This window comes from Festucalex cinctus, chromosome 18, assembly GCF_051991245.1.
Source record: "Festucalex cinctus isolate MCC-2025b chromosome 18, RoL_Fcin_1.0, whole genome shotgun sequence".
Classification (NCBI taxonomy): domain Eukaryota; kingdom Metazoa; phylum Chordata; class Actinopteri; order Syngnathiformes; family Syngnathidae; genus Festucalex; species Festucalex cinctus.
Genome location: NC_135428.1, coordinates 14,828,095 through 14,853,186, shown reverse-complemented (window position 1 = coordinate 14,853,186; position 25,092 = coordinate 14,828,095). Strand labels below are relative to the sequence as shown.

Here is a 25,092-nt window from a genome sequence, read left to right as displayed (position 1 = left end):
TGAAGACTAGATCGAGATTGTGGTTATTACCACAGTCACACACAAGATGGCGGCGTAAGAAATATGATTGGATGGATAGCTAGATGGGTAGATAGATACATACACACATTAAATGGACAAGTGCCGCCATTTAAAGTGCCTCTGATTAACCTCAAATAAAGTTCAGCAGTTTTAGTAAGCATTTTTCCAAAAAAAGTTTCGAAATAGTTTGTCTTTGTCTTCGATAGATAGATAGATAGATAGATAGATAGATAGATAGATAGATAGATAGATAGATAGATAGATAGATAAGAAGACAAAGGTTTCTGGTCTTTTGTTCATTTACCGTGTGTCTGTTTGTCTCCTCCCGCACAGATGTTTCCCAGATCAATAATTTGGTCAATAGCAGCACTACAAAGGCAGACTGGGAGTGGGAGCAAGTGCTGTTCAGTATGTGCAGGCAAGTCAGACCACAATTTTGGCATAAGCCCATAAACCAGCAGCCAGAAAAGCTCAATTGTGTTGCATTTTCCTTGAAGAAAAAAAGTTGTTTGGTGGGAAAATCTTATTTCCCATCCAAGTTAAATTATGAACATTGTTGTACTACTACAAAATAGCAAAATGATTGTCCTATTTTATTTTTATTTATTTTAACTATATTTTTTTTTTAAAGTTTTTAGTTAGTTTTTTTTTTTTTTTTTTTTTAAGTTTAATTGTAAGGTCAAATCATTTAGGAAAAATGGTGAAGTATTACTTCAGAAGTTATTATATTGGAAAATAATGGGTTTTTTAAAGAATTAATTCAGCAAATCAGTATAAAAAAGTCAATAAAAATAATGTAATTTGTTTAACTCAATGGAATAAAATGTCTTTATATATATTTATATTTCATATTACAAGTCTAACACCATGTTCTGTTCCAGAAATAGTCATATTAATCTATTTTATTGCCTAATCCTGCAACCCAGCAGCCAAACATGCATAAAACCCGTGCCATGAGAAAATACACAAGTTTTGGGAAAATCCTAAAATGTAACTAAGCCCCCCCCCCACCCCCCATCTTTAGCAGAAGCTCTGACCTCAATCTGAGGATTTACAAGCGCTCTTCGTGGCCATTTGCCGGATTAAACATGCCCATATTTCCAAGTGTTATTTATTTCCTCATGAAGCAGCGTTTATCTGGACCGTTTGCTAATTTGTTCCGTCAAACTCCAAGACAGAAAGGTAGCAGTTTAAGCGTCAAGTGACTCGGCAGAGCTCGGGACCAGAATAGGCCCGGTTCGCCTAAGAAGGACAGGATGTTTTTGTATGATTTTTATCCTACTGGCATTGACACACCCTCGCTCACACTTGCTATCAAAACAGCGCACAAGGAACACATGCAGGAACCCGGCAAAAGAATTTTACCCTAACCCACTAACCCTAACTCAATCCATAATAAGTCACTCTTATAAAAAGAGAGGTGACATTTTTTTTTATGGATTTTGGACTTAGACCATTGTTATACTTAGGCTAACTTATGGTAGCTGTTCAAATGACAAAAAGTGGCAGGGTGTACAGTGAAAGCTTCATTTAATCATTAAATTAGCATTACAATGGTTAAGGCAGCAACTGAAGACTACAGGGGGCTAGCTCCATGATGTCATTTTAAGTGGTCAAAATCACGGTATAGTTCCAATTATGTCCTATTTTTTTAATCATAAAAATAAAATATTAATCAATTTTGGACTTGGACCACTATTGCACTAAAATAGTGTAGTGATTGCCGTTGGATGGCAGCTACAGTGTAAAATCTGCCAAAAGTTGCTAGTTTATCTTAATTCAGAATAGTATATTGGTATTGTACTACGTTAACTATAGTGGGCTAACTCCATTTTAAAGTTAAGTGCAGAAATGATAGAGAAAATGAATATCTTTCAGATGAATACTGGGCTAGGCCAAGGTTTCGTCCCTGTTTTGACATCTAGGAGTTAGCCCATTATTGTACTTTTTAATCGTGGGTGCCAATGCAAGAGCATGATCGTATAAATGCATGTTATTCCTCATCTTAGGTAAAATATATCCTACTTCAATCATTAAATTAGCAGTAGTACAGAAAACTACAGTGGGCTAACTCCATCGTTGTGTTTTTTTTTCCCATTTTTTTTTTAAGTGCAAAAGCAATGATGAAAATTTGAATATTTGAACTTAGACCACTATTGCATTAAATGCTTAGTGGCAGCCATAAACTTTAAACTACCCTCATGTAACGTGACTAAAATGGAGTTAGCCCACGCTTGTGCTACGTAAATTTGTATTCCCAGGCTGATCTTGAGCGCCTGCACGCTAATTAACTCATTCAAGCCCAAAAACGTGTAAAAACGTTTTTAATACTTTGTCGTTCACTCCCAAAAACGTGTTTTTGTGTTTTTTAAAAAATGTTTTTTATGTTTTTTTGGTAGGTTCCATGTTTTTATAGCAATAGAACACAATATTTTGTGGGCCTTGTAAAATCTGTCAAAAGGGGGTTTCTTCAGTGAAAATGGCTGGGAGTCAATGAGTTAATAGCATTCCTAGGCGAATCAAACGTGTTCTCATTGTAGTTGTGTTTTCAAAGTGCTAGGATCCAAGTAAGCCACCTGAGCATTTATTATTTGATACCCTACCAGTGTGTTGAATTATGACTAATTTTATTTAATTCGAGAACAAAAAATGTTAAACTGTGTGTTTCTAGAGTTTTCCAAATTGAACACAACCTCTTTGGATGTGTCAATCGAGTTAACCCCCCCCCCCCCCCCCCCCCCCCCTCCATCCTCCATTATACCGCGGCCTCAATGATGAAGGTATGCGGGCTTTGAGCCAATCCCCCCCCACCCCGAGGTCGATGGGGAGAAAAACACCACCCCCGTGTAGGTTTGGACGCTGCGAGGCTGGCGGGTTACCATGGCAACCAGCACACCACCTCCGCCAGCGGCCAATGGGGGAAGCCTCTCGAATGAATGTTTCCGGGAAATGAGGTGGCGGGGGGCGATTTCGAGTTCATAAAGACCTAGTACAAAAGAATTATTTACTCCATCAATTGCTTTGAATGGGTGTATTTTTATAATGTTAATGAGATGTCTATCAACTAAATAATTCGAGCCCACATTGGTGGGATGAGATGAGTGTTTCCGGTGTAAAAGGTCACAAAAGTGCTTGATACAGTCAATTACATTCTCTGTTGTGTATCGAGGTCACAACGTATACGCTAAACATTCGTTTACAGTTTTAATGTTTTCTTTTTCTTGTTTAATATTTCCGTGTGACAAGAAAACTATTGAAATTCTAGGCGAACGTTTGCAAACTTGAGCGCACTCTGACTCTGACATGAAATCAACCTTCGCAAGTGTGGTATATGTTCGCCCCTTGGTGGGAAAGTATCATGCCCAGATGGATGAGGTTTGTTTGTTTTTTTTGTTTTTTTTTGAGAGCGAGAGAAGAACCAAGAACTTGGACTTTTTTTTTTTTTTTTTTGTCTTGAGTTTCAACCAAAAACTTGAGTTGCGACTTATTTTGTTTTATGCTAGCTTAATGCTATCATACCATACACAACACCATTGACAAGCTAATGAAACTAGCACTGGGCGTCGGGATAATCACGACGTGTTAACTTAAATTTGAACACAAGCATACAATACAGCAATACTGAGAAGCATTTTTTATTGTGGCTTTGTTGCAACAGATTTCTTCTGTGTTTCATCATCAAATGTACTACTTTGTGTATGTCTGTATAGTCTATTATTTATTATCTTTTAATGCATTAATAATAGGAACCAATTATGTGATTTTCGCTAGTTGTGGGCTATATCAATATCGGGGATCCACTATACTGTATAAAATTTCATTTGCGAATTAAAAAAAAAAAAAAAAAAAAATTGGGGGACACTAGGACCCAGCAACATTATAGGCCGTCAATCCCCCCGTGGTTGAAAGGCGGCGCTAGGACCTGTCGGCCAGCGTGACGTTTCCTTTGTCTCCACCACTCATGGCTTCCCCCTCCTCCTCTTCATCCTCCTCCTCTTCTTCTTCCTCTTCGTCCTCTTCCTCCTCTTCACTCATTCCGCGTCTTTCCTCCATCAGCAGCGGCCTGGATGCTCCGCTGGGCTCGAACATGGCAGTGAATCTCGCAAACAACAGACTGGCCCTGCTCACCGCCTACCAGGACGTCATCGACGAGAGCACCGACACCGACTGGTAAGTCACCACCGGCTTCCCGGCCGGGTCGCCGCCGCTCACCTCGCACCTTTTCCCGGCTTCCAACTGCGGGATGGATGCTGATGTCTGGTGGTTCTCTCTTTTTTTTGGGTGGGGGATGCGCCGGACTCGATGCACGTCCACGGTAGCGCCTGTAGCTTTGATTGAGATGATTAAAATGTGTGAAAACTCGTAAAAAAGTGTGACTTTTCGGAGCTTTGCAGAGCCCAATTGAGCATCTTTTGTTGCCGTTTTTGCTCTGCAGCCAGATGGGAGCAATTTGCGACTTTTTTATTTTTTTATTTATTTTTTAAATACAAAGTACGTGTGTGTGTGCGCTTGAGATACTGATGAGCTCCTGCATCCCCAAAATGAGGGCGAGCAAGCAGAGGGGCGAGGCCAGGCCGGGAGGGGGAAGTAAGGGGGCATCCATCGTCACCCTTTGTGGTCTTCCTTACTCAGTATACTAGCACGGCCAACTTTATCGCCTGATAACATTAAAGAGGGAAAAAAAGCATTTTCAAAGTCACAAAGGCTTAAAGATGTCACAGAAACGTTTGGTGTGATGATTGCGATGATTTATTGTCATGAGGTGGAGGTGTGGGGGGTGATTCTCCTTTAATTTCAGGCCTATTTGGATTTTTCAAACCTTTTAGTTTGTTTGTGGCAATTTCTGGCAACGTTACACTATTACAAAATGTATTTTTCATGAATTTCAATTGCTTAAAAAAAAGTGTAATGTAATGGTGGAATTTGTCAAAACCGTGGAATCCCCCCAAAAATGCTAGTTAAAATAATGTATCCTGTTCTGAGCGATCTGTGGAACTGTTGTCAATGACTAATTACATACCAAAAAAAAAATAAAAAATAGCCATGTGTTAGCACTATGTTAAATCCATGGTTAGCATCAGCATCAGCATCTTTTTCAATGCTCCTTACCGCCACCTTCAGGGCAGGAGTGGAACAACACTAGCCCAAAAGTAACTTACGGCCTCAATCTCATGGCTTACTCCATTTGCCATCGAAAATGGATCCATTTGGTGGTTGTCTGTTGTACTACCAAATATCTGGAAAACAGTGCACAAAGCGAAAGTTCTGCTAAGCGCTGCACCAAATCCTTTGTCTGCAGTATTAACGGGAGTTTTGCGCAATCACGCAAGCATTCCAAATCAATCAACACACGAGCATTGTTCTCGTTGTTTGGATTGAAGCCACCACTTTCGTGTGTGTGATTAAATCAGCTGTGACAGTTTGATGTGTTGACAAATCAATCGCTGGTGCCAGTATCAACAAGGGACGAGGACATTTGGAAATCTTTTGTTTTATTTACTATTTAGCACTTAGGGGTGTGCCAAAAAATAAATAAATAAATAATCGATTTTCAAAAGAATCACGATTCTCATTAAGTACAATTTAGAATCGATATTAAATGTCCTAAAATCGATTGTATTAAAATTATTTACCCGTATTTTCCGCACAATAAGCCGCACCACATTATAAGGTGCACCTTCAATGAATGGCATATTTTAAAACTTTTTCCATATGTAAGGCGCTACAGTAGAGGCTGGGGTTACATTATGCATCCATTAGATGGTGCTGTGCTAAAGGGAATGTCAACAAAACAGTCAGATAGGTCAGTCAAATTTTATTAATAGATTACAAACCAACTTTCTGACAACTCCATTCACTCCCAAAATTAATAAACAGCTGTTTTATTATTTTCTCTGAGCTAAAGTATTAGTATTAGCTAGCGAACCAAGATGGCGGGATCTTGCAGCTCGTGCAGGGTCACTGATAGCGTCTTGACAGCGAGACCTGTTGCGGCTCAATATTGATCCATATATAAGGCGCACTGGATTATAAGGTGCATGGTCAACGTTTGAAAAAATTGAAGGCTTTTAGGTGCGCCTTATAGTGCGGAAAATACGGTAATATTGTCTTGCCCTTGTTTGTGTACTGGGAACGCTGTTCATGTTGTACCCGATTTGGCCACTTAGGGGCAGTGTGGTTCCGTGCGTTCTGATACACAGTTAATTAGAGAGTAGAAGGAAAAAGTCATGACCAAGTTCTGCCAATAAAACTTGATTTTGTTGCAGTGTAGGAAGAGCATATGTCGGTGAGTCATGTTAAGATGCTTCTCTGTATACATTCCTGAAGCGTTTTTGTATGAATAACCTTTCTTTTGAGGGACAAAAGTGCTGCGAGTAGCTCGCTAATTAGCATTAGCGAGTCAGGCTCGAGTAGAAGATCATGACAATTACTTGCTTATCTATAAAATGAAACAGAAATCATTGTCTATCAAATCATTTTGAATGAAAAATTGATTCTGAATTGAATCGCAGACCCAAAAATCGTAATCGAATCGAATTGAATCGTGAGACGGTCAAAGATTCCCACCCCTATTTAGCACCCCCAAATATGGATTGATGAGTTGTAGAAAATAGATTGTAGTCTGTTGTGATTGTGTTTATTATGCTTCAGTAGAATGAATCGCCTTTTTGGAGGCTTCATTGTGCCCGAAAACTGAACGTGTATGTAACCAGGTGAAGATGTGTGTTTTTAGGGGTCCCCAGCACGATACCCGAAAAATCGCTCAGTAGCAACCCATGGTAAGTTTAAAAACATTATCCCCTCCAGTAGGTTCACCAGTTGGCGTGAATGTTGGTTAATAAAAACAAGTCTCCGGGACCCATTTGTGAAATTCAACAGAAAAGTCGGCCATTTTGGTTTGAAGCAGCCATTTTGGGTGAATTGCATAGCTAGAGATGAACTTGTACGAGGAAATTCTGCCAAATGATGCAAGTGTCCTCAACAGATGGGTCATGTTACTTAAAATTGCAGTGTTGTTTTTTTTTTTTGTGCCTATGGCATTGAGTGTGGGCGGAGTTATTAAATAATTCATTAAATAATTCCAAACAGTTTATGCTATGAAAAAAAATCTGCCCTCTCCACCAGTTTCACCAATCAACATGAAATTGGGGAGCATGTCTATTGCCCAAATGAGTCTGAATCAGAAGCCAGCCATTTTGGTTTGAAGCCACCATCTTGTAGGTAAATTCCAGGGCATGTACTTTTATCAACCTCTCTGGAATTTGATCATTTGAGCCCCAATTAGAAGCAGGTATCCCAAAAAGGAGGTCAAACTTAAGGAGGTCAAACTTAATTGCCAAGCGTTTTTGACTGTGCCATCTAATTTAGGTATGAAGTTGAACAATCATTTGACCGTTCAATTGCCGTTGTCCCTGCTGAGCGTTGTGAGTACTTTGTTTATTCCCTCCAGCAGCAGAGTGATTTGTGAATTATTTATTCCTTTAGACAGCCCGATGGAGCAGGTAACATTGGCGGAGGTCATATTTGTCATATTAAATTGTAAGCGGCTTGTCCTTGATTGTGACCAAGGAGCAGCTGGAGAACCCCGGCGGACGACAGCAAACTACATTTCTTGCTGATTTTTAGTGTGAAACTGAAAACAGGGCCCGGTTCAACAGCTGGGAACGTGCGCGGCCTGTGCGGGGTGTTTTGTTTGGAGTCGATCACAAGATGGGGAAATGAGAATCGGAGCCATCTGCTTCTGGCTCTCTCCGGCCTGGAAATCGAGAGGGCGTCTTCTTCATCAATCAATCGACATCGTCACAAATTTGGAGAAAGGGCGCAGAAAAATTGTGGGCTTGGTTGTTGTTCTATCGAATGCAAAAAAAAAAATGTTTTGCATTCCAAAGTGAATTCTGGGTGTGCTCCTTTTAAAAAGGAAAGTGAGCAACATGTGGGCCAATCTGAACGGAACTCTTATCAGCTTTTGAAGTGCTTCTTTGACCCTTTTAAATGGAAACTCAATAACACAATTATGTATCATACTTTGGTGACCTTGACATTAAAAAAAAAAAAGTACTGCTTGGAAGGCAACTCAACGGGACCTGATACTTTTTTCGACTCACTGACTGAACAGAACTGTACACAAGCACTTTGGTAACCATGGAAATATAATACGTCAAGGTGAACCAAACTGAGGACTTTTGTGATCCTATTCCATGGAAATGCCAATAAAAACTAATTTTCTTGAGTTTGGAATTTTGCATATATTACGGCGCTTTCTTGAGCAATCAGTCCTCGTCACATAATTTGGAACATGGCATAGACAGCTGTGAACTGCTCGGCTCGGTTGTTCAGAATCAATACTCGTTAGTATCTGTCCTTCCTTTCCAATCGTTCTGCCAGTTGACTCATTATTGGGTTGGATATTAGTGAGGACTTTGGATCTTGATTACTTTCTTTACCCATAATATAACAATCGCCAGCTGAGTAAAATGATTATAATGTTAGCATCATTCACTTTCAAGTTTTAGACACAAAAATTCCATAGCAAACCGAAAAGGTTGATTAAAATTCAAGACCAAAAGGTTTGTGATTAAAACCCACAAAATGTGGGCGTGACGGAGATGACGATGACGCCGGGGGCTTCAGGCCTGCCCCCGTTTTTCACACTTGACGAGATTTGAACAAAAGCAGAGACTTCCAAACACGGCTGACCCCAAACAACACGGAACACCCACCCCACCGCCACCCCCCGTTGCCCCATTAATGATACACTCATCATTGACGAGAAGGAAGGAAGCACGCCATCAGTGTTGTTTTAACAGCTGATTGTAAACGTCTAACTCGAAACACTGGTGGCTTGTTGGTTAGGATTCAGAGGATTTAAAATGGGGGGCGGGAAACGACTTTAAAACTGAGTCTGTTTTTAGCTTTTAGGATTAGCAATGATCATCTTTCTCTGTTGGTAGGCTATGACGTAATTGAAATTTCCTAAAATAAATACAAATATGACAATAAAAATACTTATTTCTCAGAAAATTATTTGCTGCTTCTCTGCTGTGCTCTGTTAAGTAACACCAGAGCAGAAACGAATTGATGTTAGCAATACTAGTTAGCTAATTAGCTGCCTTGCTAGCAGGGTATATTTTGCAGCTGGTTGTAAACATTCATTTCAAGACAGCTTTGGCGCCATTGTTGTAGCTTGTTTGACATTGTAGTATTTTTTGTGGATATGGTATTCGTACTCTTTATTATTTCAGGCCCATTTTATTTTCCTCACTTTTTTGCCGTCAAACAACTCCCACATAATACTTCCGATTTACACCGTCAAATTTCAACTTGCTGAAAACATTCACGCCTTACAGGGTATATATCTTCCGATTCCACGTTACTTACAGTAATCGCACATTTTAACATTAAAGATAAACAGTCATTTTCAATTTGGACTATTAGCATTCAGCTTTCAGCATTCCCACACAATTTCTCCACAAATTGCACTTAGTCTAGTTTTACTTCATATTTCTATGAATTTTTTTGTCTTCAAGGAAAATAAATGTTCTTATCAGCCGCTGAGAACTCCGTCCTGAACCCCTCAGAACCTGTCAATCACCCTTCCTTTAGTCTCGTGTTTAGAGTTGACAGAGATCTGCTCTTCAAGTGCGGCACAATAGAAGCAAATCCTCGTAATTAGCATCATTTTCAAATCTCCTGGCATTTAAATGGGTGTAGCAGCGGGGGAAGCCCAGGATGGTTGGGCGTACTCCAGTCACGTGACATCCCCCGCTGCGAAGTGGCCTTATCTTCGTTGCCCTCCCACAGCAACACGCCGCTGTCGGGGCGTCCGTCTGCCTCGCCTGCGACACGCGCTTTGCTTCAAGTCGATAAGGAGTGGGGTCGGTCTGCGTGACGGATGAGGCGGCCGTGTCCCCTTGTCTGGGGTGAAGCCATGTTTGTGCTAATAGTAGAACTAGCGGTCATTAACCTTGTTATGCAAGAGGAGAAAATCAGTGGCTAAAACCACTTTGACGTTGGAAATTACTAAAACGCGTTAATTCCATTTCCTGTTTATTATTTATCGATCAGGTTATTTTGTGGTGTGTTTATACTCAGCAATTATATCCCAGTTCGGTTTATTTTGGAGCACATGTTCCCTAAAGCTTTTCCTGTCACAAGATGAGATGTTTTACATCCGGTGGTATTTCTTCAACAACACTTAATAATTGCCAAAGGTGGAACAGACGCAGGAAAGTCAGTCTGTTTAACTCTCACTGGCTGGGACTGCTAAACCCCCTTTTGTGCCAGCTAGCTAGCTAGCTAGCTCCCTTAGCTAGCTGTTGTCAGCATCCATCCTGATGGCTTAGGTAGCCGACTTTCTGCCATTCTGTGATTATCTTGACCCAACATCGACTATTTTCCAGCTGCCATGTGTCGGTTGATCCTTCTCCATTTTCTGTCATTTGTCTGTCATGGCCGATGCCTGCCTCCAGAGGACAAACAGAAACATCTGAAATAGCGAGAATACAAATCGCTTATTTAGTGGTAGACAATATAGCAGACAGATGCTCTTTTCCAGGATCTTTAATTGATGCCAGTGCTGCTCAATGTCAAAATGCTGTCTGGGCTTATCCCAAAGGTCTTTGCTTCATCGCACCCCCACCCCCCGCCCTAAACCCAGAAGAAGAAAAAGACCCGGCTCCTCGGCAAACCGCAAATGTCAGACGCCAGCGAAGGTGACACGTTCAGAAAAGAGCGCAGAGAGAGAGCAAGTCAAGGTTATCCGATATCAAACCATCCGCAGACGGTCGGGAATGCGGAGCGACTGATTGGCTCTTGAAGGCTGCTGTCACATGACCCCGTCAAACCCCCTGCCCCCCTCCAGCTGTGTGGGGAAAGCATTACCTGGTGAGTCACCTCTGTTGTCTGGACAGAAGCGAAAGTAGGAGCTTAACATTTTACCTGATTTATAAAATATGAGAAACCCCACATATAACAAGGACGAAATTAGACTTTGATCTCAAGTTAGGCCCAATAATCAGTATGTCTTAGTTGTGGAAACCCACAGTTGAGTACAATGTCGTTATCAACAATGATCCAGTAGCCAACCACGGAGAAGACCAGAGAAAACGATCATTAGTCGGCAAAACCACAGGCTGCATAATGACTCACTATCTTTTCTTCAGTCTGACAATTAATGATAATGACTTCTGCGTCCTAACCAGCTGGCGTACAATCTCATGAAGTTGTTCCCTCTCTCATGAGCATTCGCCAGCTGTTTCTTTTAGTCGTATTGTTGAGAAGACTCCATCACTAGTACCTATGGACTCCAGCTCCACTTCAGGGGTCCTAAACTCACGTAAACATCCCTGAAACACGTGATATCGTGTCTCAGGCGCCGGCGTGTCAGACGGAGGTCAACGTCACGATGAGGAATGAGGAAGGTGACTGCAACAATACAGAAGAGCCGTAAATTATGACAGAGTCGAAGTGCTCCCAGATCAATGGCTGTCTTGGTACTTTACAGCCAGTCATCCTGGTTTGTGCGTAAAGGGAGTCTATTTTATGTAAAGTGGAAATGTGATGAAATGCAACCAGGATTCAGTGGAGGGCCGTCCTTGCATTTGGTACCTGAGCCCTCAGTGTGGACTTGATTCATGTCTTAATGTCAACACGAGCACGTCGGGACGATAGAAACCATCAACACTACATAAAAACATTTCATCTTTAAGCATTTCACAATCAATATCATACGCATATGTTTTATTGCTTTGTTTACTTTTACCTCTAACTTCTTCTCAACTCACTGTGGGAAAATTGTGTTTTTCTGTCAATCAAGAGAGACATTCTGAGTGTCAGACTCAAGGCCAACACCAAACAAAGAACTGAAAGAAACTGGAAAAGGCTCGCGTATTCTCGAGTATTAAATGCTCCCTTCTGTTAATGCGTTTTTTTGTTGTTTTTTTTTTATGATTGAGTTGGAGATGGAGATACAACAGGGCTCCACATTTTTCGACCTTAAAATCTTAGCATGACTGTTTCCTCACTCTTGTCGTCAGAGGTGGCAAATTCAGGTCCGCAAAGTAAAAACCCTGCCACAATCGATGGACAGAATTTTTGGACATTCAAACATTGAGAAGGTCAAATTTAGTTCTTGTAAAGGTTATTGCTCATTTTGGGTTCATCCTGAAATTTCATCCCAAAGCCCAATTTCCCTAACTTTTCGTGAGTAGTTAATGTGGAGGACTTTTTGTTTGATTTGGGTGTGGAATAGGAAGCTGGTGTAGTTGAGCCAATGACGCGGTTCCTCGTCCTGCCTATGGCTCAGAGTAATTTCTTCTTCAACCCATTACCCCCGAAGTACACTGTTTACTTCTCCTACCTCATGCTTATTTCAACAGCCCACCTGTCCTCAAACCTCTTACTCCTGGGAGCCGACTCAAACGTAGATCTATATTTGGAAGCGCTTTGTTGTCCCTCCCGTCCTCATCAACATGAACCAAAAAGCTGCTGGATCGCTCCTCTCTTTGCGCAGTTGAAAATAGCAAAAGTATGGGTGCTTCAAAGACTCGGCTCGTGCCTCTCGCTTTTGTAGGAACAATGGACGGACGGACAGACCAAGATGAGTAACGCCGCCACTGCCTGGGACTGCTGGAATTGGGGAGAGATTCATTCAGAGCCGCAAACGTCACTCTGATCACTGCTTGATTGTTGTTGTTGTTTTGTTTTTTCCTAGTGTGATGACAGCAGCAGATTGCAGCTGAATGCGAGGAACCGTGTTTGAGTTTATTAGTTGTGTTAAAATGTTGAACTAATTTCCATGAAGGCAGTACGATCTGGTGGTTAGTTCTGAGGTTTGATGTTCGAATCTCTGGTAAGACTCTTGTCAATCCAGATAAAGACAACTTTTGTTATCTTGGCGAATGTCTGCGGCCATGTGAATGCCACTGGAGCTAATGTTTTTCTGTTACTAAATATTGTGGGGCAATAGAGAAGCAACTAATGCATAACAGACGCATCTTTGTGCTCGACTCCTTTCGCTCCAGGCTATGAAGACTAGACCGTGATATTTTCTGGACAGGCTCGCGAGCTCTATCTTGCTTCATTTTTTTTTTCTGTCTCAGGAGGCTCTTGGGTTTCTTTTGTCTACGAGACAGAAACCTTCAGCTTGGCCAGTAGTGTATTGTCGGGGCCACATCTGACCGAAACACTTTCAAAATTACTGACCTACAGAAACTCTACTTGGAAAGCCTGACACTGGTCACGAAACCCTAATTTGAAACATTAACCCTTGTTTAAATCACCACCCCTGTCTCTGAACCATGATTTAAAACACCAAACCTTAACCCAGGCTTCGAAATACTCTGGCTGCCGTCTGCAGACTAGAATTTATCGTTGGCGACTGAAAAATATGGTGGGATCTCCCCTCCTTTGTTGTCTTTGGTGGTGCTTGGCCCATCACACGTTCTCCCTCCCAGCTGCCCCTCCTCCATCTCCACGTTGTCAGTCGCCATCATCCCCTTGCGTGATTCAGAGCGGGCCCTGAGAAACGCTTCCCGTTCCGCGGCTTCTGCTGACAGACAGTCGCAATTGCCGGGAAGGTTTATGAGTCTCCGCTTCTCTTCATTCGCATCCAGACGCTCATTTCTTATCCATCTGTTTCCTGCTTCAGATGAGTCGTTGACACTCGGCGACGAGCCCCCCGAATGAACCCGTGTAACCTCGCAACCCTGAAACTGCCGAGGCAGGGAAGATGTCAAGTGATTGATTTGGTGCAATACAGTATCTGGAATTCTTCTTCAAGACAAGCGGCTACAGACCGTTTTTATTAGGGGTGTTAAAAAAAATCGATTCGGCGATATATCGCGATACTACATCGCGCGATTCTCGAATCGATTCAATAATTTTTTTTTTTTTTTTTTTTTTTTTTTTTTTTTTTTTTTTTTTTAAAGAGCTCAGAATTGTTCATTCGGTAGTCTTACCGATTCAACGTCTTATCATCATTGCCTTTTTTTTTTTTTTTTTTTTTTTGTGTGTGTGTGAATCGATTTTTAAACTTCCATTTTTAATGGAAAAATATTCAACAAATCGTCTGACTTCGGGTTAGGATTCACACCTTGAGCATGGAAGAATGTTATATGAACGGAACATTAAGCCTTAATATTTTATTTTAATGCTGTTCAAACATGAAACAGATTACAACCTCTATAAGACTGAAATTTCAGATAAATAAATAATACATTTTCATATAAATCTTACACTCTACAAGCGTACTGATTAGTATTTTCTAAATTTGAATGAAAAAAAATCGCAACAATCGACTTATAAATTCGTATCGGGATTAATCGGTATCGAATCGAATCGTGACCTGTGAATCGTGATACGAATCGAATCGTCAGGTACTAGGCAATTCACACCCCTAGTTTTTATGAAAATGAGATTAACAGATACTGATGGTAGAGCTTGTGGGAGGAGAAGATTCATCGTTGGGGAACTGGAGCACGGTGCGACGAATGTTAAAAGGGGAATATGCTTCATTTGATAGTGTTTTTAAGACTGTTTTCTGGGTCAACAGTCAGGGAAAAGCTGCAAGGCTTTGCTGGAAAATGTGGTGATCCCGTCCAAAGCATTTCCACCTAATTTATCTAAGGCATTGTATCAACTAGCCACATGCTACATCTTGACTTTATCTTAGGCATGGTACATGCATAATCTGTTTTGATCTTGTTGTATGTTCCAGTCAAAAAGAAAGAAGACGAAGGTGGTGGTATACATGTTGAGCAGAGAGTGAAGATAGGAACCGGTCAGATGTTTTTAAAAGATGACCCTGAGAAATCTCCTGCGGTGTGTTAAGAGTGACTTGGAAAACATTCGGAGCCAACATTAGTAAATGTTAAATATTTCCCTCCAAAGTCAGCAAGGGCCCGGTTCTGAAATGCCTCTGACAGATTATGCTGAGCGATTGATTATCCTGTGGTGTGCGGTGGTGGATTAAGAATTTTTTTTTTTTTTCCCCCACTCCGGACTGCTCAGAAAAGCGGCCAGGCCAGCAATCGGAAACCAGTTTTATATTTACGATGGAAAATCCTTACATGTGTGGATTGAGACTTGAAAAGGAACAATTGTAAATGCTAAAGCGAGGTGAACATACTTTTCTAATGTATTCTGTTAATACCACCGTAAAAGCCATCTTATCAGATTCCGAAACTGCATTCCATCTCCATGCGGTCACTCAGGAATGGTTATTTGGTCAAACAAATGACTCCCGGAGGAACTGATTGCGTTTTTTTTGCACGTCACGCTGACTGTTCAAAGTAGAAGAATTCACGTAAATATGACTTTGTCCAAATGTTAGATGAGATAAACCAACCAACCTGCAACCTCTTCACCCTAGCACAGCGCTGAATTTGTATTTTCCTACTGTTGCACTGCAGTTGACTTACGACTGGGGACTTGTTCAATAGTTGACGCTACGCTCTGTGACTTTTACTGCCGTTTGAAAGGACAGTCTTCCATCGTTGGTGTGCCAGCTTTCCTTTGTGCCTCTCTCACTTATGCTGTCCTTTGCTTTGCTCATACATATTCATCTCTCCTTCCTCCCTGCCCCCTCCACGTGCGCTAATACTGTTAAAATGTCTGTCGGTGATTAAATTCCGGCGCCCGGATCAGAGCTGCAGAGTTAATTCGGTGTGATGGACAGATGGAGAAATACACGGCATATTCTTTTTGTCTTCTCGTCAGAGTGTGTTAGCTGTCTATTCAGATAACTTTATGCTAAAGCTTGCTCACGTACAGTATCTCCTAAAAACAAATTTTTGTACATTTTTAATGGAAAATGCTGAAAAAAGTGACACTTGACTGCCAGTGTACAGCATGCTTAATGGTGTAAATTTACTGTCCCCTAAAAATAGCCCACTGGCAACAAAAGTAACTACACCCCTATATGAAACTTAATAACATATATTCCCAATTGGATAATCGTAATTTGTGTCATAATTTCTGGATTTGTACTAGTAAGAGTAGTTTTAAAGCAACGTTTTAGAGACACATTGTGCTCGCTACTTTTATTATTATTAATCTTGAGTTGTTTGCGCGAGCTATATGTTTTGGTTATGCACCTTATTCAGTTTTGTGCTGTTTGTCCAATCAGTCATCCAGTCACATGACAAGATGTGATTTCTTATAGTTTCAAATAATTAAAGGATATGTTTGGTCAGTTTCTGAATTTAGACATTCCCACTTTATATTTCTGTCTAAAGAACATTCATGCCTATTTCTTGGCCAATTTTTTATTTATTTTTTGATTTGACTTCAGTCAAATTCTTGTAACAATACTTTTTACTCGAGTACAAAGTGTGGCTACTCTAGCCACCTGTGGAGACATCCAATAATCACCAAGAAGGTGATTGTGGGCACATGTGTACCCAGCTTAAGCTAAGCTAGCAGCTTCCTGTCTCCACTTGTATCCTCGGCACACAGGCGAGTGATGCTCTCCAAACAAGCGAGCCCTGTAAGGCTTTCCTTCAGCTGGACTTTTTAATTCCAGCGTTCATGTCAGTCTCATGTCTTCCCCCCCCCCTCTGGTCTATCTCCCGCTATCAATCCCATAAGCCCCCCGGCCGGCGCGTTGGCACCAAAGCAGCTGAGCGCAGCTTGACTCCTCAAACTCTGACTGTTGTCCATTAGGAGCCATTCGGCGAGCTGCGCCGATGTCAAAACACGAGGAGACAATCTGTCTGATTTTAAGTTGAATAAACTATCCCACGTTTTCAAGCGGCTGTACGAAATCATTAGAGCAGATGAAGTTGACTGCAGCAAAGAGAATTTGTAACTTTGCCTTAAAAAAAGTTAACTTAGCTCATGCTAACAAACAATGCAAAATGCTATTGATGGGCTAGCGATAGCAACAATATTAGCAGTGTTAACGCCGTTTAAGCGACAGATACATTTGCCAAATTATAACATATATGATTTCATTTTACTGAGTCACATACAGTTGTTGTGATACAAATATGTTAGACAAGTGTCACTTCAACATACGTCCATGACGCCAATTACTACTTTCCCATTAACTCTGACTTTGGTGCCACTTTGTGGCATGTTACGGTGTTTCCGAAAGAGCAGAATTAAAAAGTAAACGGGCGAGATTGTAAACCGCAATTCAATCCAGGCCCACTGGATTTTGCTGAGCCAATTAAGTATAAGCACGTTGTGAGCGTAAGGGGGAGTCGGTATGTTAGCTATGTGGGGCACATACGCGTCAACTCGCCCTTCACCGTTGAGCCGTCCATGGCCAATCTGCACGATTGCCTCCCGGAGAGGAAACACGCCTCTGACTTGTTTGCGCATCCTCCCAGCTGATCCCCGCATCTCTGGCAGCCTCGTGGCACTTTGGTCTTTGTTGAGATGAAGCAGCTGCAGTGGCAGTGGAAGAACAGAACCCGGATTGAGTTACGGACGTTTCCTTCTCGGGATGCAGTTTCGTTTCTCCAAACTAGCTTAAGTGATAGGGATTTGTTATGTTGTTACCAGAGCCAAAAAAAATCAACTTCAATGTTGATCCTTGAGTCAAATTTTGTCTAAGCTGTCTTGTTGACAAGTAACTTTGGTAACTTTTGGACATGTCAACCTTGGATCAGGCTTGCGGTTAGGTAAGTCATTGCAACACCGAAGAACACTTCTCAAGGGTCATATTTGCAAACGTTTATTTACAATAGTTGATTTTGATAAAAGAAAAAATGTTGGTTGTATCCCAATTGCATTGTTTACGTTAAACTTTCTTTAATAAAGAATATGTTTAGAAAGCATTCACATTTTTAAATTGTATTATTTACAACTGCCTGGATTGGCTGGCAACAAGTTCAGGGTCTACCCCGCCTACTTCCCGAAGACAGCTGAGATAGGCTCCAGCACCCCCCACAACCCTTGCGAGGAAAAGCGGTTAAGAAAATGGATGGATGGATGGATGGATTATTTACAACTGGTTTAATTGTAATGAGTGAAATAAAACGTTCTAAAATGTTATTTTGCTCTTATTATTTGTTATATTTTTTTAAATAAATGAGGTGAATAAATGAAAATTTAATTTAGAAAAAATAATTTTAAATCAAATCGATTTTGAAGTAGTTTTAAAGGCAAAATGGCTAAATGTATGAAAAATTAGAGTGGCGTATGCTCAGCATAATTTTAGTATCTTCACAGAGGAAACACTATAAAAATGTTTCTTTTAATTAACAATAATGAAGTTAATGAAATTATTTTATGAGGGAAATTGGTAAAGAAAAAAAATACATCAATAAATATTTGTATTTCAGAATTGAAAAAATATTACATATAATATTCATTTTAATATTTATTTTTAATATAATATTTACAATAATGTATTTATTAATATATTTTAATATATGTATTTATCTAAAGGAAACGAATGCCGGTGAAAAGGGTACTAAAAATGTGTTGCTTTAGTTGTCTTTTTTTTTTTTTTAATGGGGAAAAAAAAGTTTAGCTTTATTCATTTATTTCCAATAAATCATAGATCCAATTGTATTGATTGAGAAAAATTAAAAAAATAAATACACTTAATTTCTTCAAAATCTAAAGATTTTTTTTTTTTTTTTAATAATTATTTAATGTATTTTATGGGGAGGGAGGGCGCAACAAAAATGATTGCAGCAACTGGTCGTACAGGATTGTCGATTATGTAAATATTCAGCGGGCCGTATGAAATAACAAAGCCATACATTGCCCGAGCCTGGTCTGGCTCGGCCATTCTCCACAAGCGTACAAAAAGCCCAACCGAAGGCTACTGAAAATTGAGTCGCTTCTGCTCTGGAATTTTCGAATCCTTCACAATGGCAGCACAACGAAATGCGCACTGTACTAAACTACAATCAAGTAAGTAGTACTCAGTGGATTTTTTTATGATCACATCCACTTGAAAGAATCACATTATCTGATTTTTTTTCTTCTCCGAATAAACCCAAATTCAATAATAATGCGTATGAAGCAAGACCTGAGCAGTAGGTGATAATCACGTTTCCGCTGTTGTTATTTCGAGCCTGCAGGATGCAAACTCTCCCAGGAATGAAGAAGCAAGGAAAGCAAAGCGAAACGAGTCAATGCGTTTCAAGTCTCAGGTGGACATTAAAAAAACAACAACACAGAAATAAGTAGAGATGAAATGGATTTGTGGGCTGTGTGTCCAACTACACACGCAGCTGTGCGTTTGATGCTCGACCTGCATTGTTGGGCACCTTTGAAGGCTTTGGCCGTCCCTCGGCGCATTCAGCTGCAGGCGGGTGGACTGTAAGACGCATTTTTAGCCAGTTCCCTTTTTCACATACGGATCTTTCCACATCCAGATGGGATACTAATAACGACAAGGCAGCTGTGGCCTTTGTTTGATGTGAAGATAATTGCTCGGAATCCGTGGATTGATTTGCAAAAATCAAAACATGACAGAATGACTAATTATTTGCTTACTTGCCTTTTAGTGTATAAGACAAAATGAAATGTTATTTGTGTTTCAGTTTTAGGCTCTAACCTCCCTGCAGCGTCGCACCCCTCTCCATTAGTCTGGCATGTCCTGGTGTTTAACTTGGATTTGTATGGCACGCGTGCGTCTGCGAAGCAAACGGATTTGGCTAAACATGTTTGGCCCCAGCAGGGGTGAAAGCTCGGGCTCTAAGCCCCCCAAAGGACTAGAGACCAGACTCCCCGTCACTCCTCAGATAATCTCTGCTGGAGTTGTCACGATACCTAAACTGCGCTTGTATGATGTATGATCCAGTCTCAACTGAACTATAGGTGAAAATCTGCGACATCCATCCATCCATCCATCCATCCATCCATCCATCCATCCATCTTCTACAAAAGTCAAAATAGAGTCAAATTTACTGACAGGCTTGAATTCCAAAGATTTGAAGAGGAATATATTTTCCCAACCTAAAGAGAACAAAGGATTCAGAAAATAGATTGGTTCGTGGATGGACCTTTTCCAGTGTAACTTCCATTAGGCCCCAGACATGAGCACAGAACTGAATGATCCCGATCGTAACCCCGTGGCAGAACAAGGTGACGGCCATGAGGATGGATGCTTAAGTTGGCGACATGCTTTAGTGTCAGCTGTGCAGCTTGAGACAAAAGCGCCAGAGCGGAAAAGACCAATGGTGGTGTATGTTTGGAAAATTGCTATTTCGGGTTTGGGTATATTTAATGATAAGAAACGAAAGATCAGCAGTCCTGCAGCGCAACCTCTCCTCCTTGGATTGTCTTGGCGTCACCTCACCATTTTGTTTACCTTCCCACCCTGTCGTGCTTCTTTCTATTCAGAGCGTCATTGTCTTAGCACGCGTGTTCCCTATCCTGCCTTCATGGGAGGTTGGAGCACAATGAGGAACAATTTGTTGCTAAACTTATTTTCCTTCTCAAATGTAATTGTTGGCAGAAAATGGATGGCTGCTCGGCGCTCTTCTGAGTACACACGTCAGAGTCAATTATTATGTCCCATTTGCTAAATGCTCAGTAGCGTCAACGTCGCAGCAGCGTAAGAGAGCCAAATTATCGAATAACTAGAGCTGCGAGCCAAACGAGAGATAGCAGCTTGGCCTGCCGTTTGCTGAGTTCAGCACTCTGCCGCTTTGCAGTGAAGTGTGCGTTTCAAGAGGAGGGAGGGAGGGAGGCAGGTCCACAGGGGCATTGTGGGTAGTTTCCACACAGGTTTCATTCCCTCTGCCTGGATACAAGCTGTGCTACATGTTCCTATCTGTATCGGTCAACAAGACAAGTCAAGTTTAGTTGCATAGCCCTTAATCAACAAAGACTCAAAGCCCACAGTTGACAAAGATTAGGTTCCAATTTTGGGCTGGACTTTGGTCACGGTTCACAGGTCTAGGTACAGACTCAAATTGTACCATTACGATTCCATTTCCGTTGAATTAAAAAGAGGGTTAATGACGTGTCTCTGGCGCTGTCTTGTGCCCCGAAGCTCCTCGCAGTCGGCGGTCTGTTTTCTATCCGCCTGTTTGCTTCCAACAATCAGCCGCTGATGCCGGGGTGCCTCGCAGCTATTTGAGCACCATCACGGCCCAATGTACACCACAGCTTCGTTACACACTGAAAAGGCCCGAGACTCGTAAACACTGCCGCTCGGTTTCGCCTTAAATATTTCATCTCATATCAATCTTTGATTTCATTTCCTTTTTTAATTAGTACGCCATTTCTGAGAGGAATTCTAGGACACATTCACTAATGGTGACATAAGAAGAAACCACAGAGAGAAACTGGCAATGTCCTTTCTCTTTTTCACGCTTGACACGTCCTTCTTGGACCATCTGGGCACCGGCGTGGTCCAGCCAACTGCTACTGTCGCTCTTCTCCGTATGCCTGACACATCAGTCTGCTACCAGACATAAGCCAAGCCAAATGCTACAAGACACACTTGTTTTTTCACCTCTTTTTGGATCCTGGATTACGCTTCACAGATGAAAACAATTTTTGGGTTAGTCCCGGAATTGTAATCCTTTCCTTTTACAAAAAAATTTTGGACAATCCTATGATTCTGACTTGTGTTGTAAAAGCACTTTTTTGTGTGTTCCAACCCCAGAGGACAAACAAAAATATGCTTTAAATGAGGTTGATATGGAAGACCTTGGCATTAACTACAGTCCACATGTCTTTAGGGCAAACTAGAACTAATGTCTTCAGCATACACGGAGTTCTCGGTAAACGATGTTTGTCATGTTTCAAGGTTCCGAATGGCACACAACTGATTTTCCCGGCAGCGTAACAATACATGGTCAGTGGTCACGCATACCATTTATGCTCAGCCTCACTTCATCAGTAGCAAATACAGATGACACCCAATGTCCCAATACAGCGGTACCACTTTGAGCATGTGACTCAGCAGCTGTGCAAACCCAACTTCCTCTCAAGTTTCACCACCACTAAAATGGATTGGTCGTCAGCAGGGCACAAAAGCAAACAGGAATTCACAAACGCATGTGAAGCAATTACATATTCTGTTCATGTCTTGGTGGTGATGAAGGTGATGAAGCAAAAACTGAAGTTTTTTTTTCAGGATTTCTGTGTGTAGGCAGTGGCACCGTAAACCACTATAGACCTGTCCTTGTACTTGTACTACCAGAGTTACTACACCACAATCAGAGCCAAAACAAGAACAATCTGTAGTAATCTGTCCTTGACCAGGAACAGAAAGTGGAGCAAAATACATAACAATTCCGAGGTGGTGAATGTGGTTGGTGAGAAACAAGGAAGTGAGAGATGAGTATGAGGAGTACAATGCTAACAAATGATGCAAATGAGGTTTCAATCAGAGAAAATCCCATACACACATGATGAGAACATAACAAAACTCCACACAGGAAGGCCAGAGTCTAAATCTGATCTCTGAACTTCAAAACTCTTATGTAAATGAGCGAAACACTCATCTAGGGCAGAATACGAGCGCAACAAAGCCACAAGGAAAGGCTAAACCATTTATGGAAGCAAATGCATCAACTATTGTCAGGCGTAATTGAGTTGGCGTCTCTGGAATGAGCGCCAACCGGAGGGATGACGTCATGGCTGGCTGGGACTCGGTCATCATTCGGTCCAGATGCCTCTTGAGCCTACCGAGTTTGTAGCCGAAGAAGAGCATCGTGCTGAGTCGAGAGATGGCAGAATAGCGGTTATGAAATCAATGTCAGAGCTGTTTCATTGTCATTGACAGATTCAATTGTCTCTCCAAATAGTAATGATTTGCTGCTGCTCCTCTCCGTCGTCAAAGTGCTCTGATCTTCTCGCTTTGTTGGCCCACAAGCAGCCTCCCGCCCCCATCACAGAGAGAGATTAGTTTTTTGTTTTTTGCATAAAATAAGGCTATTATGTAAATTGTAAAGCTTACACTGCACATCCCAATTCCCCCCCACACACCCAGATATCAGTATTGAGGGATACTGTCTCCATTGGAGTCTTGTTGAGTCAATTGCTTTATGAGATGATAGATGTAGTAGGTAGCATGGTGGACTGGTTCTTAGCTCATCTGCCTCATATCGTCTTCCTCTGCATTCTTGTGGGGGTTTTCCCCGTTATTTTGGCTTCCGCCGACAACCCAAAACCATGCGTGAATGGTTTTATGTCTGTGACTGACTGGTGATCAGTCCAGTCCAGGGTGTGTACCCTGTTTCTCTCGCCAAAAGTCATCTGTGATAGGCTCCAGCTCACATATGCCTAAAAGTGGACAAATGGTATCAAAAACAGATGGACAAGACCATTAATGCTTATTAATACCACTAGAACCTTCACAGTGATATCTGTATATAGAATATAGATCTTGTCTACAATACCTGTCACAAGACTTGGTTGGGCCATTATGAATTCTGGTGTAGATTACAGGAGTCTAAAAAAGGACTGCCGGTATTGACAAAACATTCAATCCCAAAAACTGCTGATAGAAGACTGGAAGGAAGTTTTTTTTGTTTTTTTTTAGGACACCACCAGGTCACACCTTGATCACTGTATTCCTTACCACAAAAAACAAACAAAAAAACAACTCTGTGGAAATGGTTCTCTATCCAACTGAAAACTGCTGCTGTTCGACAGGAATATTCCGGTATCTTGAATGTGGATGTAAATTATAAAGAGGGTGAAGCAGCGGTGTCTGTCACTTTGCATGAGAAGCTATAAATACCCGCGGCGAGCCGGGAATCATCCTGCGGGATGGCACCTGTAACTGAGCAAGGTCGCAACAGAAGATGTTCATTGTGCTGTTGGATTCATTTTGAGGATGTGTGGAATCACTGTTTTTATTCAGACAGTAAACCTTTGTAAACCAGTGAGCGCTGTACCTCGAAATGAGATAATACGGAATGAGCGTTTTTCAGTTGGATCATAAGATTGTCGTTCCGGTTGATATTCCCTTCTATCATCTGGCAGCGCACCGTCTTTTCTTTTTTATGATCCAGTGCCACATGAGTTGGACAGATTTGAACCTGCGCACTGACTCACCAACGAGTTCTTTCAGAGTGCCAGTTGTGTGTCAGACAAGCAGGTAAACAGAGTGACGCTGGCACACTTAAGTCTATTTCTGTTGAACACCCACACGTAGCTGGAGAGTGCTATGCCGGGTAATAACGGTCTTGACAGTGGGGGAGTCACCAGAGTGATAACTGAATTTGCCGTATCAATTAGTGTAACTCTTGTCAATCTGTTGCTTCTTGACCTAGCATAGACATTTAGGTTGGATTTGAGTATTTTTCTCCCTTCTGACCAAATTATCACCAGAGTTACTGGATGATTCTGAAAGATTATCCTGACTGAGTGATTTTCCTATGCCTATGACTGTAAACCTGTCCAATATTTACAATGGTAAATCCTTAGACGTAGTCGCAACGCCCAGGCTAAGGCGCATACTTAGTAATTTTGATGTGAAAACTAAATGATAGATGATGATGTAAAAAATCTCTATACGTGTGTACCCTGCTTTAGAGTGGTAGGTTACCCGCACTCAAAGGATCAGGTAGACGGCAGCGTCTGTTGTCGTTAACGGACAAAGCATCTGTTTATCTGGCTTTACTGCTGCCTCGTCATTGCTGCTCTTACTTTTTGTTTCCAGTCAGACCAAGTCAACAGCATGTTTTATTCATGGTGCTGGGGCTCTTCAGTTGATTTGTGTTCAAGGACACAACGCCTCCTCGCCGGCCCTTTTACGTGGCTCTATACCCGTCCTCGCCGCTTGATCCCGTAATGGTTCCCGTTTTCGCCGCAGGGATTCGTCGCAGTCCGTTTGTTAGAGAACATTATTGATTGAGCGGGATGGTAGAGTTGTTGACTTTGTCGCTGCTCTGAAGCTTTCTCATCAATAGAAAGCAAACACTGGTGCTTTTGCTGTATTTTGGGAAAAACAAACAGTTTGAAGACTAGCGATGAATTATTAAAAGAGAACGTCAAAAGCTTGCTTGTTTGTATGAAGTTGACTGAGCAATTGGGGATAAGTTCCAGAATTGGAATAGCAGAAAAAGTCATGTGTAAAGTTTACCATCTGAGACGTCTACAGTCTGCCCTGTCGTGTCGAAAGCCATTGTCACAGTCTGGCAT

The 25,092-nt window shown here is 41.4% G+C and overlaps 1 protein-coding gene across 6 annotated transcripts in view; it reads left to right on the top strand.

The window, feature by feature from the left end:
- The first annotated feature begins 3,985 nt into the window (after nt 1–3,985).
- Nucleotides 3,986–25,092, top strand: part of dbn1 (drebrin 1) — a 49,556-nt gene continuing 28,449 nt past the window's right edge. For 2 of the 6 annotated variants that reach the window (XM_077505898.1, XM_077505893.1), the window contains exon 1: nt 3,986–4,191. In XM_077505898.1, coding sequence (XP_077362024.1) covers nt 4,109–4,191 — 83 coding nt within the window. In that variant the 5' untranslated portion in view covers nt 3,986–4,108. The remainder of the gene's footprint in view (nt 4,192–25,092) is intronic. The other 4 variants (XM_077505899.1, XM_077505896.1, XM_077505895.1 and 1 more) reach the window with 3 other exon arrangements.